The sequence below is a fragment of the Manis javanica genome, chromosome 13, assembly GCF_040802235.1.
Source record: "Manis javanica isolate MJ-LG chromosome 13, MJ_LKY, whole genome shotgun sequence".
In the NCBI taxonomy this organism is placed as follows: domain Eukaryota; kingdom Metazoa; phylum Chordata; class Mammalia; order Pholidota; family Manidae; genus Manis; species Manis javanica.
In genome coordinates, this window is record NC_133168.1 from 2,048,615 (window position 1) to 2,071,524 (window position 22,910).

Sequence of the window (22,910 nt, forward strand, 5' to 3'; positions counted from 1 at the left end):
GTTCAAAGTCCAGTAAATTTACCCACAAGATCTTCTCTTCTATACCATCAGAGGTAAAAATAAATAACTTTGCTATTGAAGAAAATAAAACCATACTATAAATACACAAAGTCCATAATGCATGGGATTCATTTACACTACAATCACAGCTTCTGGAATAATAAGAGAAAACTAAATCTCAATAAAATATTTAGCATAAAAAATGACCCCTGTCTATTTTCAGAGACTTCATCATTAAGACTTTTAGTACCCAGGATAGCATTTTTAAATATTCTAAACTCTGGTTCTGTTCTTCATTGTATTTGCTCAACTTTTTGTCATTTCACTCTGCATTAGCACTTTTATCTGAAGCTGAAAAGAGGAAGAGAAAGACGAATCCAGTCAAACTTGCAACTTATTCTTATCTCTGATAAAAGATCTGAAAAGTAAATTTTAAACTATTAGCTAAAACAAGATTTGGATATCACTATATCTTATCATTACATACAATTAAATGTAGATTATGCTTTTATAAAAGATGGAATACCTTATAAGTAAAAGCAATTGCTATTACAACTTATTCTACCCAAAGACAGTAAGATCATATATTATATGTAAATATAATGAATATTCATGGTGGATCACAAACACGCACTCACTGTGCAACCTGGCTGGGTGGAGAGGACTCAATAAAAGGCAGGGATCTGGGTTCTAGACCCAGACCACCACGAGGTGGGCAATCATAGGCAAGGTGACCTTAGGCATGATCCTCAGTTGCCTCCACTGTACAAGGTGGTGGGATGAAGGTTTCTAAGGCTCCTTCAGACTCTGACACACCGTGAATGGACACAACACACACACACACTTTTGTATGCAGGCAAAGCAGGTATTCTCCAGTACACCCCAGTATGGCATGACTGCCTGTTCACAGCCCAACATCTGTTCTGATTGGTCTGTCGATGCTGTACCGGTTGGTAAAGATTTTGAACAATCCTTCCTGTTTACAGGCAGTCCCCAAATTACAAAATGGAAACACGTAGCACCTGATGCTTGCGTTCTGCCCTCCGCACATGATGGGGATATCCCAAAAGTTAAACAGGCTCTCTCAACCTCTGGTCGTAACTCAGAGCACAGTCCCTTCCTTACAACCTTGTTCCCTTCAAAAGGAGAGCCCACGTGTTCCTTGCTGCCCGTGACTCAGCTCTCACCGCTCCTGACTGACTTGGCTTCGTGTCAGGTGACTTCTCCCACATACAGTGAGGCTGTCTGAAGCTCTCTTCCTCTCCCCTCACCACCTCCCTTCTAAGCCTCGTCCAGTTGTCTCAAGAAAACCTCTGCATTCCCATGAGAGCAAAACAAAATCATAAGCACGACTATTAAACCCAGAATGATGGCATCCACGTAAGAACCAAACGGCGGACAAGGCTCCAGTTTCATCAGCTTCTGAGATTTGTAGACACAGGAATCCATTCAGAATTCACACAAATCTCCATTTCATTCACTCACCCTCCACAATCACTGGCATTACAGAAGATAGAAAACTTCTTTAAAATTTGTGGTTTCAGTTTAATACATTGCTGTTTTCTAGTATTGTTAGCACTGTGATCGCCCAAACACACAGTTAACACTCCGCACTCTACCCTGATACAGGACTTCTCCTACCCCTCACTCACTGACGCGTCTGTTTCCTCTGCGAGACCACCCTGGTTTCCTTGACGGAGGACTCCGCTCAGGACCACAGTCCTCCCTGCAACCAGATACTAAGCACTCAGCAAATGCATGTTGAAATGGCAATAGTGGTTTCTTCTTTTATCTTACAAGGGTATAATATTTGAACTACTTGGAGCAATTGAGCTTTCATAGACTAGTAAGCTTAGGGCTTTAATACCACATTTAGAACAATATGTGGAGAAGAACCTATCAGTTCAAAAGAGACAATTGACAAGTAAACTTCTGAAACTTAATCTTTTTTTTTAAATTCGTACAATAAGGACTTTTGCAATCTTGTAGTCCAAGCCCGTCAGTTACAGATGAAAAACAGTGTAAACTTATGAGGATTCAAGAGACTTGCCCAGAGTCAGTGACAGAGCCAGGACTGCCCTCACAGCCCACTGTTTTCTCCATGGTATCACAGAAACCACGTATGTGGGAGATGAATGTGTGGTTCCTTCTAGTTTCCAGTTGTTAAGAACTTTAAAGATTTAAGTTATTTTAGACATAATGTCAGAGTTCATTCTGTTGATCAACTATACCTATGTAACAGATGAATCCTAGCAAACATAATTCACTATTGGCTGAGGAATACGCTAAGACTTCCACATGTCTTTAGAGACAAATTACAAAGTTCACATTTAATAAAAATAAAAACACTTAAAAATTCACTGCCAACAGAGTACAGTCTGGTTGTACTTACTGGTTATAAAAAATGGATCCTAATTTAAGTGACAATCTATGTTTTGTTGTCATTAATTTTATCTTTGTGTGTATATGCAGAAAGGACACTGTCTCAATAATCTATTGCATATATACAATTTAACACCAGCTCAAAAATGGGAAGTATAGATACAATCGTAAATGAATATACAAGTATTTTATACCAAGCACCCATAATATGCTACAATTTTGAGAGAGATAAGCTAAATTCACTATAGTAGGAGTTTCTTGAATATCTTGCAGCCTCAAAAACTTGGCCAAACTATTGTTCAATGTACACACAGTTTGTGTCTCATGCTCAGATGTTGTTGAAACAGCAGACTTAAAAGAAATAATGTCAATGAATCCTACCAAGCACTATACATGACCTCTGGGGTAATTAGCAATCATTCAAAAGCAACAAGACTAAAATGTTCTATTCTTTATTACTGTCAGCTCTTATCTTGATCAGCATTTTAATAAAGATGGTTCGCTTCTAAGACAGTTTCATGAATCAGTCATAATTACATTCTGACATGCAGTGAATAGGAAAGCAAAACTAAATATCACTTCATCAACCTTGCCAACCTTTATGCAAGTATTAACTGTAAATAATTTTTACACGATCCTACAACAGAAAATCTGCATATTTCTTAGCTTTGTGCGTACTTTACCCTAAATGAATTTCCCGTGACCTGTACCTGAAAAACACAATCAGCCGTAATTACCCAGTTTTGTGAGATGTTCAGGTGTTGCCTTTCAGAGTTCAAATCAACTTCAAGTACAAAAGGCTACTTTATTCTACAAATGGCACAATATGCAAAACGGGTTAAGTAGCCAGAAGCATCTCAGAGCACTGCGGCCTGAAAGAAGTCTACCCAGAATCAAAGCGTCGCAACGAAAATACACTAAAGCAAAGCAAGATGTACAGAAATAGATTCACAGATTACACACCAAGGAATGGATTGCTGATGACTACTGCAGGGAGCCTTATCATTAAAATATGTTAAATGAAGAATATTAATTAGAAGGGAATCTGAGGCACTTAAGTATCTGAAGGGTAAATGATTTCTTTAAATGTAATTCCAAGATAGCTGTCCAGAAGAGGGTGAAAATCTATCAGGATATAAAACTTACTTAGAGATACTATTCTGATATTGAGGATAATGTGTAGTATTTTAGGCCCCTCCCCACCCACGACTTATGTTAGAGTTTTGAAATAGCTAAGTTCTCTTTTTCCTGAGGATGAAATTTAGAAAATATTTTAGATAGTCAAAGTGAACAGAATTCAACCACCAGTATAAATTGACATTGCATTTTAGGTGATGTACTGTTTCCAGTCTTAGAAAATTTCAAAATAAATGCAATGCTTTCTCAATAATTTGTCTTCCCAGACAAATTATCCTCAGAGCTAGGTTCCCAAGCCTATAGTCCACATTATCTCTCAAATGAGTAAAGTTTACAGCAAATCTCCTAACATTTTTAACCAAACTGATTTCCATTTAAAACTTAACTGCAGTGAAAGAGGAATATACCATTTTATTTTGTGTAATTTCAATTTGAAAAATAAGTTCTTTCAAAAGTCAATCTCAAATCATGTATGTTTTCTTATACATTATAAAACAACCTTCCTACATTGCTACCAGTCTGGGACAGAAAGGAAGAGAGCAAGCATCTTTCTGATATGGGATTAAAAGCACAAAAATGTGTAAGTCTTCTTTGTGATTATTTTTGTTTAACTCTTCTATTTAGCTTTCTTGATTATTATTCTTTTCTGTTATTGGGGGTGCAAGCAAAGAAGGGAAAAGAAGTGTTGATTTAAGAAAACAGATTTCCCAGAAAGAAAAAAACTGTGATTAAGATTTAAACAAAAGCTAAAGATGGCTTCCTCTGAGCTCTGATGAGGTCCGCTACCTCATTACTAACAACTGAAAACTCGTGATGCATTTTGTTTCAAGGGAATCCACAAGTCCTTGCTAAAAAGCAGACGGAGGGTGCAGGGTCCATTCACTCTTTCTGCATCACAGCCATTGTGTAAGAAGTATAAAACACTGCCTTCCTGCTGCCAAGTCACAATGGCTCTTCCTACATCAAAGGAGTTTCGCCACTAGGGTTTTTTCCTCAAAATTTATTCAAGCTAAGGGCAGAGAGACAACAATCCATACACGCTAATTACGTCTCATTATCTATCCCCTTTTCTGACCAGCTCCGGCCAGTGTTACTTGCTATCTGGGTTTCTCACAGCCTCCCTCTGCCCTGTCCATCCAGCCCCGCAGTGAAGGCTTTGAAGAAAACAGCTGTGGCTTTTTAGAGTTTTCTCAATATAAAGTTCAAGCAAATTAAATAATTATTCTGTTAGTTTTGACACATTTATGCGTTAAATATGAGAACCTCTTGGTTAATTTGGCAAATTCCTCTCATCCCTTTATGGCTGAAATCAGAGTGACACCCTCTCTCCTGGGAGCTTCTCCGCGTTCTCCTTTCATGATCTAAATGAAATGTTTATTGGATTAAAGTTCTGCTCTGCAGACCTCAACGGTGGCCCGCGACAAAGAGCTTAAAAGTTCTATTAATTGCCTTGAGTTTTCAGGGAGGGGAAGAGAGAACTTTATTTCACATTACATCACTAGCCAAGAAAACTGTCACGTGTAATTAAACTAATTTATCTCATGAGCCAAAGAAACAACAAATTCATATTTAAGATCCTTTAAACCATTTTTGTTACCAAAGAATTGATTTCTTGTAATTTAACTAAAAATAACTATTATTCTAACAGAAGAGAATTCAAGACCTAAACAATACCTTTTCACATATAAGCAATGGCTTGCTGTATTCCAATTTGATACAAATATATAATTATGTCATATATAATTATACAAATACAAATATGTAACTTGTTTTTCATGGGAAATCTTAATTTTCATTTTATATGAGACAATTACAAAAAATATCATTTTAAAAGGCATACTCCCAAAATTACTTTTCCATAAGTAGGCCCTGACTAATAAGGTCTACATTCTGGGATGAAAATGGACAAAAACTACATTTTACATCTACATCACAATTTTTGTTCTACATATTTATTACTTTCGAGGACACAGCACAAAAACGCCCTCATCATGAAGCTGAGTGCCTGTTCCTGTAGCCAATTTTCTTAAATATATTTTCTCAAAAATATGTGAAATAGATTAGTTTATGAATATATCTTAGGTAGATCACCTTGTTTAGCCTAAAACTTGGTGATTACAGGATGTTTTCCAAGTCAATGAGTCACTTTTGTATCTTAGAATATTGACACTAAGATTCAAGCGACCCCTTCAGTGGTTTGCAGGGGGACAGTCGCAGCTCCTTGCGGTGCAGGCGCGAGTCTCCCACTCCTGTTCCGTCTTCTGTTTCTTTCAATCTCAAGTATTAAAATGCCAACTTATAAGTAAAGACATTATCACGCTAACAAAGGGTTAATCCCTGCCGGGCTGAGTCAGGTGATGCACAGCAGAGGTCAGTCAGGGGGGCTGACACTGACCTCAAAAGCTGACTCTAATCATCTAGCCCTGGGAAAGCTCTAGTATTCAAAGTCCTAGTGAAAAAACTGACAAATCAATTTCACCGATTAAATGAAAATTGTGGCAGGGAAAAAATGACAAATAGACACTTAGCAAGTCTATAAATTCTAATGCAGGTGGCTAGACAAAGTCTGAACATTGATGCACTTTATCTACAGGTTATAAACAATTTTCCTGAAGTTCATAACTAGAAATCACACCATGGAAATATTCTCAAAGAGTTCACAATAGGTATAAGATTCCTCAGAAAAAATTCCTGAGGAAACAACAAACAAAGGCTAATACATACCTTAATCTTTTTTAAGTTTTAGATAAAGGATGCATAACAGCTTAAAAACATTAACAACCAAGTAGAAGAAATGAAGTCCTTTCCTGAACATTAAACAAATACTATAAAAATAGCAGTAAGAAAACTATTACAAACTTGGATTATAAAATATTTTTATGTGTTGCATATTTAAACCCAGCAAATGTTAAACTAAATCAGATGATGACACTCTTGAAATGGACAATCCTCTTTTGGGAAAAGGTAAATTCATATTTGTAAGAGTTTACCCGGCATCTTATTTTTCTCTAATTTTATCACTAACTGGCATTCACGGAAGATAAAATTATACTGTAGAATGCCTGGTTGGTTATTTTTGACCAGCTCACAGTTAGTCAGTAGTCTATTAATCATCTAACTCGCTTAATTCTAAATAGAAATAAAAATCTTAAGAAGATAGTTTGTTAAAATGTTAGTGTGAATGAGAGTTACAGTGCTAACTTTCTGCCTTTACGCTGCCAAGACAGTAGAATCTGTCCCTATGTGGCAAAAACACACAAGATTACACAAGAACTTTTCCTGGTGGGGGAAATTACTTTAGATGTGTTTATACTGTTAAACTGTTAAGAAAATCTTAAGAAGAAAGTTAATGAAATTCACATGGAGAATTTTTGTTTTTAACTCTAAATATCATGAGCTGTATTTCACTTTCAGGGCTTACTATGGAATGAATCAAACACAATGGCTCATGGAAGTGATGGAGTGAGCAGATTTTTGCCGGGCCCAAAGGAGCGGGACTCGGGCACCGAACTGACGAGACAGGCAACGCCTGTCAGGTGAGCTGCCCGCCCAGAAGGCCAGCAACAGCAGCCTAGTTCACATCAACCCAAGAAACTATTCTTCTGACCAAACTATCAATTGGTGTTCTTTTCCTTTCAACCACAATAATTTTAAATGTTTACAGTGCAATGAGACTGTTCAATGCACATTATTTGATGAATGTACATTTAAGACATGTTACTCTTTTAAAATGAGAACCTTCCAACACTGTTGGTGGGAATGTGAATTGGTGCAACTGTTGTGGAAAGCAATACAAAGGTTCCTCAAAAACTAAAAATAGAAATACCATTTGACCCAGGAATTCCACTCCTAGGAATTTACCCACAAAAAACAAAGTCCCTGATCTGAAAAGACATTTTGCACCCCTATGTTTATGGTTGCACTATTTGCAATAGCCAAGATATGGAAACAACCTAAGTGTTCATCAGTAGATGAATGGATAAAGAAGATGTGGTGGGTATACACAGTGGAATACTATTCAGCCATAAAAAGAAAATAAATCCTCCCATTTGCAACAACATGGATGGATCGAGAGGGTATTATGTGGAGGAAGACAAATAACAAATGATCTCACTTATTTGTGGAGTATAAAAACAAAGTAAAAAAGAAACGAAATAGCAGCAGACTCATAGACAAGAGGAAGGGACTAGTGGTTACCAAGGGGGAGGGGTTGGGGGAGGTTGGGGGAGGAGGAAGGGGATAAAGGGGAACAATGATTCACAATCACAATATAAACTGGTCACGGGGTTGGTAGTACAGCACGGAGAATACAGCTAATGATTCTGTAACATCTTACTATGTTGATCAATAGTGACCGCACTAGAGGCCGTGAGGACTTAATAATGCTGATTTAAACTGTTGAGCCACGGTGTTGTACAACTGAAGCCAACACAGGATTGTATATCAATGATACTTTGAAAAAAAAAAAAGTATGAAAAGGCAATTTACCCACAAATTTATAATTGAAAATAAGCATGTATAAAGATGCTGAACATTAAAAAAAAGACATGCTAATCTTCTTAAAAGTATAAAATTGAAGGTATTTCTAAGGAAGTTAATCCCAGCAAAGTTAATATTTCTCAAGTTACCAAATTCAAATTGATACTGAGCTACCCTCTGATCTTTTGGTTCGCCAAGCTTCCATCTAGCAACCATTTATCCAACAAGCCCTTAAAACGCCACTTTCCAAGAAGGTGAGTGAATCTGTGCAACATGATTTCCATCACATAAAACAAGTCACAGTTTATAGGAAAAAAGTGCTAAGTACATATTGTTTTTCTTAACAGTTGTTTGTCTCTTGGTCCTTTGTGTATTGTGTAGATGAGGGGTAAGAACACCCTTTCTGTCAAAGGCAGAGGGTAAATACTTGAGGCTCTGAAGGCGCCAAGTCCTCGGCAGCAGCCCGGAGCTGCCACTGCAGTGCGAAAAGAGCCACAGACAATACTTGAAGGAATGAGCACCAAGTTTTCCAATAAAGCTTTACAGAAACAGGACGCAGGCCAGGTTTGGCCACTGGCTATAGTTTATCAACCCCGGGTATAGATTATCACAGTCGACTTTAAAATACTGCAGTGCAGAGACTGAGATGGATGCATTTGCTTTTATAGAACAGTGCTAAGTAGACACCAACAAATGCTTTCACCATTATATGTTTACATACTTTAGAAGAATTACTTAAGCCTTATTAAAATCACTGGAAAGATTCGAATAAATCAGCAAAATCAGGACATTAAGCCATAAGGTCAGCAAGAAGTTTCAAGTTTGAAGCAAGCACAATAATCATAATATCAACTATTTTTTATATAAATAAGGGAATGTTAACTACCAATATGTTGGGGTTTTTTTTAATTTACAGTAGTCTTCCCTTACCTGTGAGGCATATGTTCCAAGACCCCCAGTGAAACAGCAGATAGTACCCAACCCTTTATATACCATACTTTTCCTGTAAAAACTTACTTAGGACGAAGCTTATTGTATAAATTAGGCACAGTAAGAGATTAACAGTAACTGGTAATAAAATAGGACAACTGTAACAATACACTTAATGAAAGTTCTGTGAATGTGGTCCCCCCTCTCAGAACACCTCACTGCACTGTCCTCACCCCTCTTGTGATGACATGGATGGTGAAATGCCCTGTGATGAGACAGAGTGAGGGGAATGACGCCGGCGCCGTGGCCCAGAGAGAGGCTACTACTGACCTGCCAATAAGTCAGAAGGGGCATCACAGTTGCTGGGGTCACTGAAACTGTGAACAGCAAAGCCGTGGGTAAGGGACCGACCACTGTACATGCAATACAGATATATAAATCTGACTTTAAAATAAATTTCCAAGCCTCAAGCAAACAGAAGACTAGCAATAGTTATCATTTTATGAAAATTTCAATGAACTAATTACTAATCACAAAATTTTAATCTAGAATTCTCATGCTTCTGTGTCTTTACCATGTACTTTCTCCTCAATGCTGAATGTCCTTTCCCACCTTGCCTGGGACTTTTGTCTTTTAAGTCTTAATTTAAGCATTACTTGCCCTTTGGAAATACTCCTGATAGAAGCTACCTCCTACACTCCAACCGCTCCTGTGGTCACAGCCTCTTTTCTACACGCGTTAGCATTCAGTGCTTAACTCAATTACAGAAGTTCACATACGACATGAAAAAATTTGTCTGTCTTATAGACTAGCATAAGACAACATTTAATCAGATTCAAAGACTACCATCAAAATTTTCCCAACACAATATCTCCATTTACAAGTTAATTTTGACTCTTGGTATAAAATCTTAAAGTAGTTTGTTCAGAAAGCTTCATAAGGACTATAATTTCTAAGTCACTGTAAATCCAAAAATACCTATCTGTGGGCTTAGACTTTCATGACAGCCTAGCTGACAGAGAACACATCTTTTTTCTTAACTTTAATATAGTAAAAACAATTACATTCTATTTTAGTATCTGTGGCGGACAAATCTCAGTCCAGCTAATTTTTTCTCATTGGTTTTTCGTCTATGTAATTGTAGGATTTTTTTTTTTAAGTTTGGTTATCCACTAGAAAACTATATAATTCTTCTATCTTATCTTTGTGTTCTCGTTTTTAGAAATATGAATTATGTGAATGTTTGATCTCTGCGGTCTGCTCTCCATATTTTGCATCTTCTTATAGTAGTTTTTATCTCTGACTATATTAGTTTCATTTGTGTGATTTTTTCATAAATCTGATCTCTTTATCATTGATTTTACGTTGGGCAGTATTGATTCTTTAACTTGCTTTTTCTAAGATGCTTTTCATTTTTTTAACTCTGCCGGATCCCTTTTCATCTGATCTCATAGTTAATCTCTGATCTCTTTTTCATCTATACCATAACTTCCTTCTTTTCGATAAAGAAAAATTGTATCTGAAAAAGCCTCCCATTTCCTGAGGTAGTTCTTCTTCCAAAGTATATTTTTCATATGTTTTTACTTGTTAGTTGGAGTTCACCTCTGGAACCCTTGTGCATTGCTGGCAGGAATATAAACGGTGCAGCTGCTGTGGAAAAGAGTACAGCAGGTCCTCAGAAAATCAGACACAGAGTTACCGTGTGAGCCGGCAATTCCACTCCTGGGTGTGTACACAGAAGAACTGAAACCAGGGACTCAGGTGTTTGTGCGCAAATGCTCAGGGCAGTATTATTCACAATAGCCAACAGACGGGAATGACCCAAATGTCCATCAACAGGTGAAGAATGGATGACAGAATTGTCACATATGTATAATGGACTATTATGCAGCCTTAAAAAGGAATAGAATTCTGACACATGAAGTTGCATGGGTGAATGTTGAAGACATTATGCCAAACGAAATAAGCCAGCCACAAAAGCACAAATATTATGTGATTCCACTTACATAAGGTACCTAGAAATGGCAAATTCATAGAGAGAAATTTGGGTGGTTACCAGGATTTGAGACAGAGGGAGAATGGGGAATTATTACTTAGTTCCCAAAGTTTCAGTTTGGGAAGATGAAAAAGTTATGGAGGTTTTTGAACCTGATAGTAAAAATATTAAATATCAGACTTCCTGGATGCATCTATTTACAGTCCTAAAGGAAAAGAAGGTTGAAATGAGATTTTTTTTTAAAAAGTCTCAATAAAACAGCAAAACAAACTCAAAGAAAGTGGAAGAGCTTAAAAGGCAGTGGAAATTATGGGTAAGGGTTCTGGATTTTTTTGTCTTATTTTGTTTTGCTTTGTTTCAAGGAGTCACTCTAGGAAGGCTTCCTAGGGAAAATGTGCATAAGCGTTTTCTACATCCTTTCCAGTCCTATGACTTTCTGCTTTCTTTTTTCATAAACTGTTGTAAAATATACCACATAAAATATACATAGCATAAATTTTATAACATTTTAGTCATTTTTTTGGTGTACACTTCAATGGCATTAAGTACATTCACAATGTTACACCATCATCACCAGGACCTGTTTCCAGAACTTTCTTATCAGTCCAAACAGAGACTCTGCACCCACGAAACAGTAACTACCTACGCCCCTTCCCTCCCCATCCCTGATAATGTCTATCTTCTTTTATGCCTCTGAATTTGCCTTTTCCAGGTACCTCATAAAAGTGGCATCTTACATGTGTCCTTCTGTGGCTGGCTGGCTTCTCCATGATGTTGCATATGTCTGAATCTCATTCTTTTTATGACAGAACAATATTTCCTTGTATGGATATAACATTTTGTTTTTTAATAGCATATTAGTCTTGCTCATCATTCCTATCTTATAAAATATCAGTTTACTAAGAGCTTATATAAGTTTTTGCTATTTTATGATACTCCCAGCAACAAATCACAGTTCTTGTTGTGAATTACGAGCCTGTTATCACTTAGTTCACAGGGCAGAACATAGGGGGGGAAAATGGATTTTACACTGTCCTTTTTCCCCAAATAAACTTCTATTTGTTTATAATCCCCTTATTAAACTAAGATTCTCTATTTGTTCTGAAGATTGACTTCTGCTATACATTCCTCTCATCTGGGCCAAAATGAAAGAGTGACACTAGCATAGGTGAATACACAAAATATCATTTAATATGAAAAAACCTTTCCTTATAAGGCAAATTTCATATGCCCACCAAAAAAGCCTCAGGAAAACCAGCTTCAGTGTACATTTCATCAAGCTGACTTGTTACATGAGAAAAGTCTTTGAATAAATAAGATATTTTACATCTTTTCTTATCCAATCTGGTATTTAGTTTTCTGGGAATTTCAGTTCATATTCATTTCAAATTGTGTATTATTAATCTCTGTTCTTATTTGATTTCAAATTTGAGTTATTCATCTCTTTAATGTCTTTCCTTTTCCAAAAAAAAATATATATATATATATAAATAATGATAGGAAAAGGAAAGGAAATCAAATTCAATCTAGCCAATTTAGTTGCCCATTAATAATACTATTATATGTTGAAGTATGACAAATTACTGGCCATAAAATAAGGTTGGGGTAAAAAAAAAAAGTATAGCTACACAGTTACTCTGAGAACATTTTAACTTGTTTTATTCTGTGAGCCTTCTCTTTTTTTAATGCTATGTGATGATACTATTTTTAGCACCTATTTTTCTTAGCGTCCCTGTTTACATTTTGGTCTCTACATACACATTACTTTGCATTCCTGACATGGAGAAATCATCACAAATCTACCTTTACCCCAAATGCAAAACATGAATGTAAAGGGGAAAAAATTACTGACAGCATAAATTTTCATAAAGTACTTTTCCCTATATCTATAAATATCTCAGAGAAACTAAAATCCTCTGGGAACAACCTAAAATTGGGCGAAGAAACAGATGTTTGAGTTCTCCTAAGTATAGCACAGGGAATAAAGTTTGGCACCACCACCAATTTCAAAAAGATTGTCTGACTATAGTTTTAGAATATTTGAAGATAAAATGTTTTTACTCCTCCTTCTGGGTAAGAAGTTTTCAGGTTTTAGGTTAAAAATCACATGCACACACAACGTTATCCTTTCTCCCTTATGTTGCTGTGGACTGGGCATATTACGTACCTAAGAATTGTGGGAATTATATTTTGATACATAGGCTTCTTTTTGGTACTTGTTACATTTTGCTTTGTGTTATAGGGATTTGTATACATATTATATGCCCTGCCAGATTACAAATGACTTGCAGACAAGAATCATGGCTATTTCATGATTTTACTAGCAATACGCCTAATTAGCACTTTTTGCACATAGTAGGTTGTCAATAAAAATTGATAGAATGTAGAATTATTAAATAATCATGTAAGAAATTACTTGAAATTAACATTGAAAAAGGAGGTTATTTTATTCTTAATCATATTGTAATGAAGACTAGTTCAAAGTCCATGCAGTGATGATATACACACACAAATGTTTAAACTATTTATGTGCCTCAACTTGACATAATTTTGTGATAACTTGATGGCAATCACATTTAAATATATTAGAATATTTTTTTAATAATGCTACTCTAGATAGCAACTTTAATAGCTGGGAAAACATGTTAAAGGCCATTAACCTGAAGGAAACAGGAAACAGACATTTTTTTTCAGAGACCAATGTATAAGTTTAACCACACCACTATAATATTTATGAGCAAACCTCAAATTAAAATTTATACAATGCAAACTATCAAATGTCTCAGACAATAATTTAGACTACGTTTTATAATTTTTCCTGTGTACACATTGATAAATACTATATAAAAAAGATTCTTTTCTCCTTTAGTGTCTTTGACTATTATTATCTTATATCAACATGAATTCTGTTTGAATGGAAGACCATGGCAATCCCATTAAACCCCGTAATTATCAATCAATATGATATTAGTCAGTGAAGACAATTTCCTTACCTTCAGGACAGCTATGAATGGTACAAAGTTAGCTCTTTGGAGTCCATTTTTATAGAGATCTGAAAAAAAAGTTTGGTATTAGCTTTTTTACTTAGCCTAAATCATGGTAGCTTGTATTTTAGCCTGGTAAATTAAGTTTTCCACTGATAAAAAAGATAAAGGAGTAAAATAGAAGACATATAACCAAATTTAATTTCTATTCTGTTTCTAAACAAAATTCATTATATTCTTATAGAGAAAAAACTAACAATCACAGAACTAAGAACAAAAGGCAGTCAATCAAATTAGTTTTAAATGTAATAAAAAGCAATAAAATTTGGAAAACATCACAAATGATGTCAAAACTCATCATACGAAGATGATACATTTAAGAGAATCTAATACTTGAATATATACGATTCTACCAGGAAAAGGAATTATACTCTCCTTTTCTCAATCCATAATGAAGTCCTAGCGCAGAATTTAAAATGTATAAGATTGCCTTTTTAAAGTAACACAGCAATAGACAGAACTAGGCCTGTATTTGTATAAAGGTTATACATTTGACATTAGGCCACTTTATTTTAAAAGCAATAACCTAATAATTAAAACTCTATTCTTAATAGGCTATAAATGTAATAAAATTGTATATCATAACCAGTTAGTATTTATCCCCTTGGAATGGTGTTTTATGTATGTGTCATAGTCTATGCATGTTCACACATGTAAACACACATACTGCCCAGAGCAAACAAGTGGGAAAGTGAACAAATTTTAAGTTTTACATATTTTTCCTTAAAAAGAGAGACTTGGAATATTTTTTCAAGACATGGAAAATTTTATTGCACATAAAACATTTCTTTTAAAATTCAAAGCTATAGTAATGAGATTTAAAAAATAAAAAAGTATAAAACTGGAAACAGCAAAAAGTTTTCTTAATAATAAAAGCCACAAATTAGATTATGTACCTCAAGTTTTCTTAAGTATTGCATTATGTGATCCTTTCTATATCTCCCTGTTCAGAGAAAATTTGATAACTAAGATAGACTTGAACTGTCACATTTACTTATGGAAATAAAATGTGGTCATTAGGAAACATTTATTCTCTTTAGAAATATATTCATCATAACATCATTATAGTGAAGAAAGTATTTGCATAAGCTCTTTGGTTAATTAAGGACTAGAGGCTTTAATTCAGTTACATTTAAAATTTTTATTTAGGGATATTATAAAAAGTAGGATACTGCTAGCCAGGCTGTTAAGATTTCAAAATTCACAATGAGGTCTTTTCTTTCCTATAATCAATACCTCAAATGAATAAAATGGGTAAAATGCAGGAAACAAGTTCAAAGCTAGATATTTTCATAATCTTACCTAATTACCAAGTTGGGGAAGGTACATGAAAACATTGCTGTATAATAAGAGTTGAGAGCCATGATTGCCAGTAAGTGGTAAAAATCTAAAATAAAATAATATAAAAAGCAAATTCAATGTTTATAGGGGCCTTATTTATAATAGCTAAACACTGCAGTTTTACTTATAATAGCCCAAAACTGCAAGCAATCCCAAAGGCCGTCACCAGGTGGGCAGACAGACTGCGCACATCTGTACCATGACATACTACTCAGCAATAAAAAGGGTTAAGCTGCTTATACATGCAAAAAAATGGATGAATCTCAAAATAATTATGCAAAGTAAAAGAGGCCAGACCAAAAAATGGGGAGGGGAGTACATATTGTGTGATTTCATTTATATAAAACTCAAAAAAGCAACTAATCTGTAGTAACAGAAAGCAAATGAGCGGTTGTCTGGGGAAACCAAGTGGGGGCAGGGGCAGGACAGATGCCAGACGAGGGACGAGGCATTTTAGATATGATGGAAATGTTCATTATATCATTGTAGTGCTGATTTCACAAATGTATACGTGCCCTTTTTTTTTTAATATTACCCTTTAAATATGTGCCATGTATCAAGTCAATTATGCCTCAAAAAGTTCTTTTGAAATGTACTGGGAGCAAAAAATACAGTATTAGTAAATATCAAAGAACACAAAGTTATAGGATTAAAACTACAGTAAGTTAAAGGCGATGAGAGATACAAAGGCCGACTTGTACTATTTTTTATTAAATGATTTCTACTCACCAAGCAAAGTTAAAGATAACGATACCTTTAGGTCTTTAAGATTTAATTTATGAAGAGTTCACTTTTTTAAAAAAATCAGTCTTTACAGAGATCTATAACTTAAATTTTATGCTCTGAGAATTATTTTCTAAACAAAATTCTAAACAGAATTCATTTGCCTTGGAAACCTTTAGGTTTTTATAGGACACTTAAGTGAAAAAGGACTGTTCTTGTTAAATTGAAGAGTTATTTGCAATTCAAATATTATGCTAATTATCAATGCAATAGATCCATCTCCTAAAATGTTATTTAGCTACCAAAAATTTTAATATTAGTTGCCTAATATTACTTTCTTAGACCTACGGGCTTTACAATACATTTATATCAACATTTGTCATTATTTACTAAATACTATTTAAAACTTCAGCGGAAGTTCTTACTCATGATTTTTAATGAGCTCTACATAAAGCTAAACGAGCACTTGGCCATACAAGATGGAGTACTGGAATCACGGGACATGCATTTCTTGAGAATGGTGTAAGGACCTCTACATTCTCCACAGTGAATAACTATCATAATACTTACAGATGAAATACATGCAAAGAGGATTTTTAAAGTGATTACAAGGATCTAAATACTTTGGAGATGTACATGGATATGCAGATCTTTTCCTTAAAAATCCAAGTGTCACAACCAACAGGGTGAATGATGCTTATTGGTGTAAATACATATCAGTTTAGACTAAGAACAACTTTTAAGAAAGGTAATTAAGAGGGGTTTTCCATAAATTAACACAAATAATGACACGGCCTCATGAACCCAATTCCACCTGCCTGACTTCTGGCAGTTTCTTCGTCCACGTCATTCACTCAGGCTCTGAAGCCCGCCCCTGAAGTCTGAAGGCCTTACTGCCAGATGCGGTGTCGGGGTGAGTGAGTGGAGTTCTTGGACTGACTTCTTTAGAGTTCACTTCAGTTCACTGTGGGTCTTGCACTGATGTCTACAGAACTATATGCATGAATCAGAGCGGTCCTTAACATCTCCCTCCATGAAGTCCCTTTTGCGGCAATACCACACTTATTTCCTACAACAGCAACTACAAAACTAGATGGGCCTTGCTGTAAAAGATCTTTTTTAATGGATTCCTTAATGTTGAACGCATTTCTTCTTGTTGGTATCATAAATGACTAGAGCTGAAGTTAAGGACAGCAGTACATTGGTGGTAAAAGGCAGAAAGTCATTCTTGCGCAGCTGTATCCCAGACTAGGAATTGACGTAGCTCACTTCGGTACTAGATGCCGTGGTAGAAATGAGCTTAAGCTCAGAACTGCTTTCCACACACCACCACACAATACCTGATTCACCTGCACGTGATCCCCGGCAGACAAACTCCAGCACAATGGCCTAGGGGTCGGGGGCGCAGGCCCACTGCTGCCATGAGCTGGGAGAGGGGAGCCTGAGTCCAGCACAGCATCCTCTGGGGGGGCCGCAGGGTCGGCAGGGCCCGCCCCAGTCAGTTTAGTCTGACGTAAGAAGCCCATCATATCATTACTCTTCCTGTGGTTTGTCTTTTGCATCTACTTACTTTCAATCCACCTGTATTTTAAATTATACTTCTTGATATTTTAATCCATTCTGATAATCTTATTTTTTAACTGCAGTGTTTAGCTCATTAACATTTAATACTTACTCTATGATTTTTCATTTTTTTCCCTTTTCTTCTACCTCTGTTCCTCTTTTCCTGATTTTTTTGGATTATTTCAATATATTCTTAATCCTTTTTGTCTATTGGCCTTTATTTTATTTCTGTTGTTATTCTGGGGGTTACAATATGTATCCTTAACTTCTCACACTCTATTTAGAATTAATATCACACCACTTACAAAAGAATGTAGAAACCTTACATCCATAGAAGTCCATCTAAACTCCCCCCTTTATGCTATAGGTGTCATATGCAACAAATCTACATATACTACAAACCTTATAAAACAGTGGAAGGGGAAGAAAGGGGCATAAAAGTTCTCAATCGTAAGATAAGTGGGTCACAGGGATGGTGGTACAGCACGGAGAATACAGCCAATGATTCCCTAACATCTTCCTATATTGATAGAAAGTAACTGCACTACGGAGGGTGAGGGTTTAATAATATGGGGAACTGTTGAAGGACTGTGTTGTATATTTGAAACCAATATAAGATTGTGTATCGGTGATACTTTAATAAAAAAAAAGACAATGGAATAATTTCACAAAAAAAATCTCTGATCAGTCAGCGATTTGGGCAGGGTTTATACAAGGAACTTGGGGCTACATCAGTCTAGTTCTCTCTGGGATTCACTCCTCATTTGCCAGCAGTAAGCTTGCCCCAAAGTCTGCCATCTGCTTCTTCAGGCCAGAAAGACTGTGGGTTTTCTGTCTGAATGTCAGTCACCCAATGCAGCACTTACACCTTCCCTAAACCTGACAGCTGTTAAGAAAAACAAAAACAAAAAAACAGGAAATCCCATTTTGGGTCCTCTTTCAAGTTTTGTCTCCCCTGTAGAATCTGCCTAACATGTTTCACTCTCCAGGACCTTCCAATAGTTGCTTATGTGTTTGGATCAGAATGTGTTACCGCTGTCTGCAAGAAGGTCATTCCCATTTAGCCAAAAGCCTACTCAGCCATACCAGCAGTTTCATTTAGTAGAGGCATATAACCCATTTATATTCCCTGTCATTGACATGTGTGATCTTGTCTCATGCTTTTATTCATAATTCTAGTTGTTTCTTCTGCTGTCTAGCTCTTGCTCTAAGAAATATTTTTTCTTTGATCTTTAGTCTTTTCATGTAGTTTGAAAAGTAGAAGGCATACTTCGACTCTAAAGTACTTGACTGTGTATTTCCCCAGGAACCAGCTGCACCAGTGGCGACGCGGGTCGCTCAGGATGCGTGGACCTCCCACCAAACCTCGCAAGTGTGTCAGCGAGCAGCGACTGCAGATGCTCACTCACACTCAATCCATTGTTTCAGTCACGCTTCTTATTTCAAACATTTGTTTCTTCATAAATTCCAGTTAAGACCTCTTTCCTCCAGGAGACTTAAGGACTTCTGTCCATCATTTCATTCTCTTTATTCTATTTTCACTAGCTGAGCTTCTTAAGTAGTTTTCCTATACCACTAGTTTCATTTGCTGTAGTTTCAATTCTACAGTTCAGTGTTTCTAATGCTGATTTTAGTTGATTTAAGTCAATTAATTTAATCTTTTATTTCACTTAGCTTTTTTTAATTCCACCTGATTTCTTAGTTAAAAAGGTTTGCAACTCAATCGGTTGTTTTCTCTCAGCTTGGATCTTCTATACCAGAGTTCATGTTGTCCTGATTTTTACAGAATACAGAAGTTTTCTAATGTTTATGTACTTCTCTTTCCTACTCACTGTTCCCATATTAGAGTATTTTCTGTTTCTATAACCTTGAAAAAGGAGTGGTATGGCTACCTTGGAGAACCCCTGTAAGCAAGATACGTGGCTTTCCCTCGGTTCCCCTCCCTACACACCTAGTTGTTCTTATAATCTGTAATACTCTAGTTCAATGTTAAAAAGAAATAGATGGCTTCCTTGCCTTATTCATACTTATAGTAAAGTAGTATGGAGCCCCCACTAGGTATAATTCTGACTTTTGAGCTGAAATATACATATTTGGTATCATATTAAGAAACTATCCATCTATTTATATCTTCTGGAGTGATTCTATCAAGAAAGGTGCTGAATTTTGCCAAATATTCTTTCAGCTTTTATAGTGGACACCATTGGACTTTTTCTTCTTAGAAGTATTAATATGATAAATTACAGTTGTGTGTGTGTGTGTACCCATAACTATCAGCCAGCTTTCTAATTATATCCAGTCTTTTATTTACTACGGATGTGTTGGCTTGAGGACTGATTACATAAATGTTGTCTGACAATCTAAGTAATACAGGATTATTCCTGGTCATTCTAATGCTATTTGAAACATTTTCATTATAAAAAATAATGAATTAAAAACTAGAAAGTCCAGAATGTGCATTTCTTCTAGATTCAGTCAATAGGGCCCTTTTTGTTTTAGCACTTTGTGTTTTACTGTCAATGAAATGTAGTTATTTCACTTTATACATATTCTATTTCCCCACAAAAATTTATTCTCACTTTTGATTGAATAATTTCTTAAGTTTAATTATTAATTTCAAATTATATTCAAAATTTTAATTAATTGAATCTACTAGTCTATTATTAATTTGCTGTGATGATCTCCATACACTTAAATCTCACAGTATAATTTTTCCCTACTAGATTATCACAGAATTCACAAAATTTTATTTCAGAACCTAAAAAAGGAGTAGCATATATATGAAATTTTAGTCGTGGACTTTTGTTTCTGACTCTTCCAATGGCCTGACAGTGTAACGTTTGAAAAGTAAAAATACGTCTATTTGTGTATGGGCCATATAAAATATTTATCTAAATGAAAACATAGATAAATAAATCATTTGCTCGAAGTTTTATAAAAATAAGAAATTGAATACAATCTATCCCTAGATATATTTTAATCTAGAATTTTTTCAGCAAATTTCTTCCGACCCAAAATCCTCTCTGCTTCAAGTTCAATAACCTTAACCAGATTATCCTATAAAATACAAAACAGCACTACAAATGTTATGCTATAAATGTTGTTTAAAATATACTAAACATATTTTGAGCTTGCAAGAAAGGAGGAAAACCCCTACAGGCCGGCAAACAAACAGGGAGCCCAAAGCTGCCGTAGAAATCATGAGCTGATGCCGGTGTGGTGCATGAAGGACGAGGGCTTCGACCCCAGCAAACGAGGAATTCGAGTTTAGGACTTAAGAAAAGCAGTGACAACCAGGCAGCCGCTCGGGACCTTATTCCGGGACCCGCCTCAAGTACTGCTCCCCTTTCTTCTCTCTACAGGACTTTCCCAGACCGCAACCCTCTACAGCTATTTTCTCTCCTATATAGGTTCCTGAATTCCAGTGTCACTTTTACTTGACTACTGATAATTTTCTGTTAAGATTATGAATTATTTGTTATATGTTTCTGGTAACTGTCTACTAAAAATAATTTATTTGCCTATAAATTGGCAATTAAGTTACTAGCTAATAAAAGATTAGGATATGACTGTAACCTCCACCAATAACAATAATGCCCATTCTTGCCCATAAAATTAATGCATTATAACTAGAAATGGAAGAAATGAGGTGAATGAAGTAGAAGGAAATTAAACAGAGAGGCTAAAGAATTAATGAAGAGAAGAAAAATACACGTTCTTCCCCACTGGGCAATATCTTCTAAACCTCTAACCTCTAGGTTTTCTCTGTCTTCATTGGATGATAGGCGCGACCACCCACCCAGTTGTATAAGCCGGAAATTTACAAACTGTTCTTTCCCTTTTCCTCAATATCCAACCTATAATCAGGTGCTATCCATTTTACTTCTTAAATATCTTTCAAATCTATCCCCTCCTTATGTATCGGCATCACCCTCCATCAGGGTTTCTCAACCTCAGAACTATAGACATTTTTGGCTAGATAATCATTTGTTGTGGGGGATAGCCCTGTACATTATAGGAAGTTTTAGCATAATTCCTGAAGATGCCAGTAACAGTGCCCACCCCTGGCCCTGCCTAGTTCCAAAAACAAAAATGTCTCAAACATTAGCAAATATCCCCAGGGAGTGGGACAGCCCCGCAGTGGGAATCACTGCCTTCTCCCAACCTACTTTCATTTCCTGCCCGGTGCACTGCAGCAGCCTCCCAGGACGCCTCCCCGCACCCACAGTACTGTGCAGCATTCCAAAACCGAATCTGCATGACTGCTTCGTAAGGTCTGCCTCCTGCTTCTCCAGATTCGTCTTGCCCCGCACTGCACCCTACTCCCACTTTGCTGCACCCGGCCGCACGGGCCGCCCTTCTGTTCCTCGAATGGGCCATCCTCTCTCCTCTCTCCAGCCTCTCCCAGGAAGGTTCTTCCCCCGCCTCCTGTAACAGTCTGAGAACAAGTAGATGCTATTAAAAAATAATAATGTATCTGGGGCTCTTTATACTAAAGTACTAAAGTATTAAACTACTTTTTAGCCATGGTTTAAAAACTTCGTGTGTGACCTGTATCTCTTTGACAGTTCATATTTACAAAAGACTTTGTTTACGTTTGTGACTAAGCCCAATTTTTGCGATTTTGTATCTTGAATTCCCACTCTTCCAGAAGGGTGGCTTGCCCCCAGATTTCCGCTTGCTACTCCGGTGGGCCTGTACGTAACTTTGCTCCCTCCTTCAAAGCTAAGAGCTCCAGAATGTTCCCTGACCCCTCTGTGGTGGTCCTTCCTCAGTTTACCACACTGCAATAGCTTGACCAGCCAGCAGCAATTTTCTTTTCAGCAGCCTTTGCCGGGGCTTGTTCTAGACCCTTGCTATTTATTAACATGGCCAGTCAGTAAATGTCTAAAGATAATACTGATGACACTGTTGAGTCAGCCAGAGTCAAGTCAAACACACACATTCGCCTGCAGAGATGATCTCATACGAGAAAGCTCACTGCCTTGCCTCACAGGGTCGCTGTACTAGTTAATCAAGAGAATGCTGTACACAACATCATATGGATTTCAGTACGTACATCGGATAAAAGCATGCAAGATCCTCTTGTAGTGGAACAGACGAGGCATAGCTGTGGTTGCTTGGATAACTGGGTCCAAAAGCATTAATTGATGTGTCCCTAAAATAACACCTCTAATGGTGTCCTACAGGGGTCTGAACTTGGTCCTATTCTGTTTACACCTTTACTTAATGAATGGCTGAGGATAAAAAGCACAGTCACCAAGTTTATAAATGTCATAGTAGGGGTGGCTAAAAATAACTTAGAGTCATACTTC

The 22,910-nt window shown here is 36.4% G+C and overlaps 1 protein-coding gene across 2 annotated transcripts in view; it reads right to left on the reverse strand.

The window, feature by feature from the left end:
- AFG1L (AFG1 like ATPase) overlaps positions 1 to 22,910 on the reverse strand; it is a 144,600-nt gene that overhangs the window by 58,713 nt on the left and 62,977 nt on the right. For both annotated transcript variants that reach the window (XM_073220830.1, XM_073220829.1), the window contains exon 7: positions 13,918 to 13,976. In XM_073220830.1, the coding sequence (XP_073076931.1) occupies positions 13,918 to 13,976 (59 nt within the window). The remainder of the gene's footprint in view (positions 1 to 13,917; positions 13,977 to 22,910) is intronic.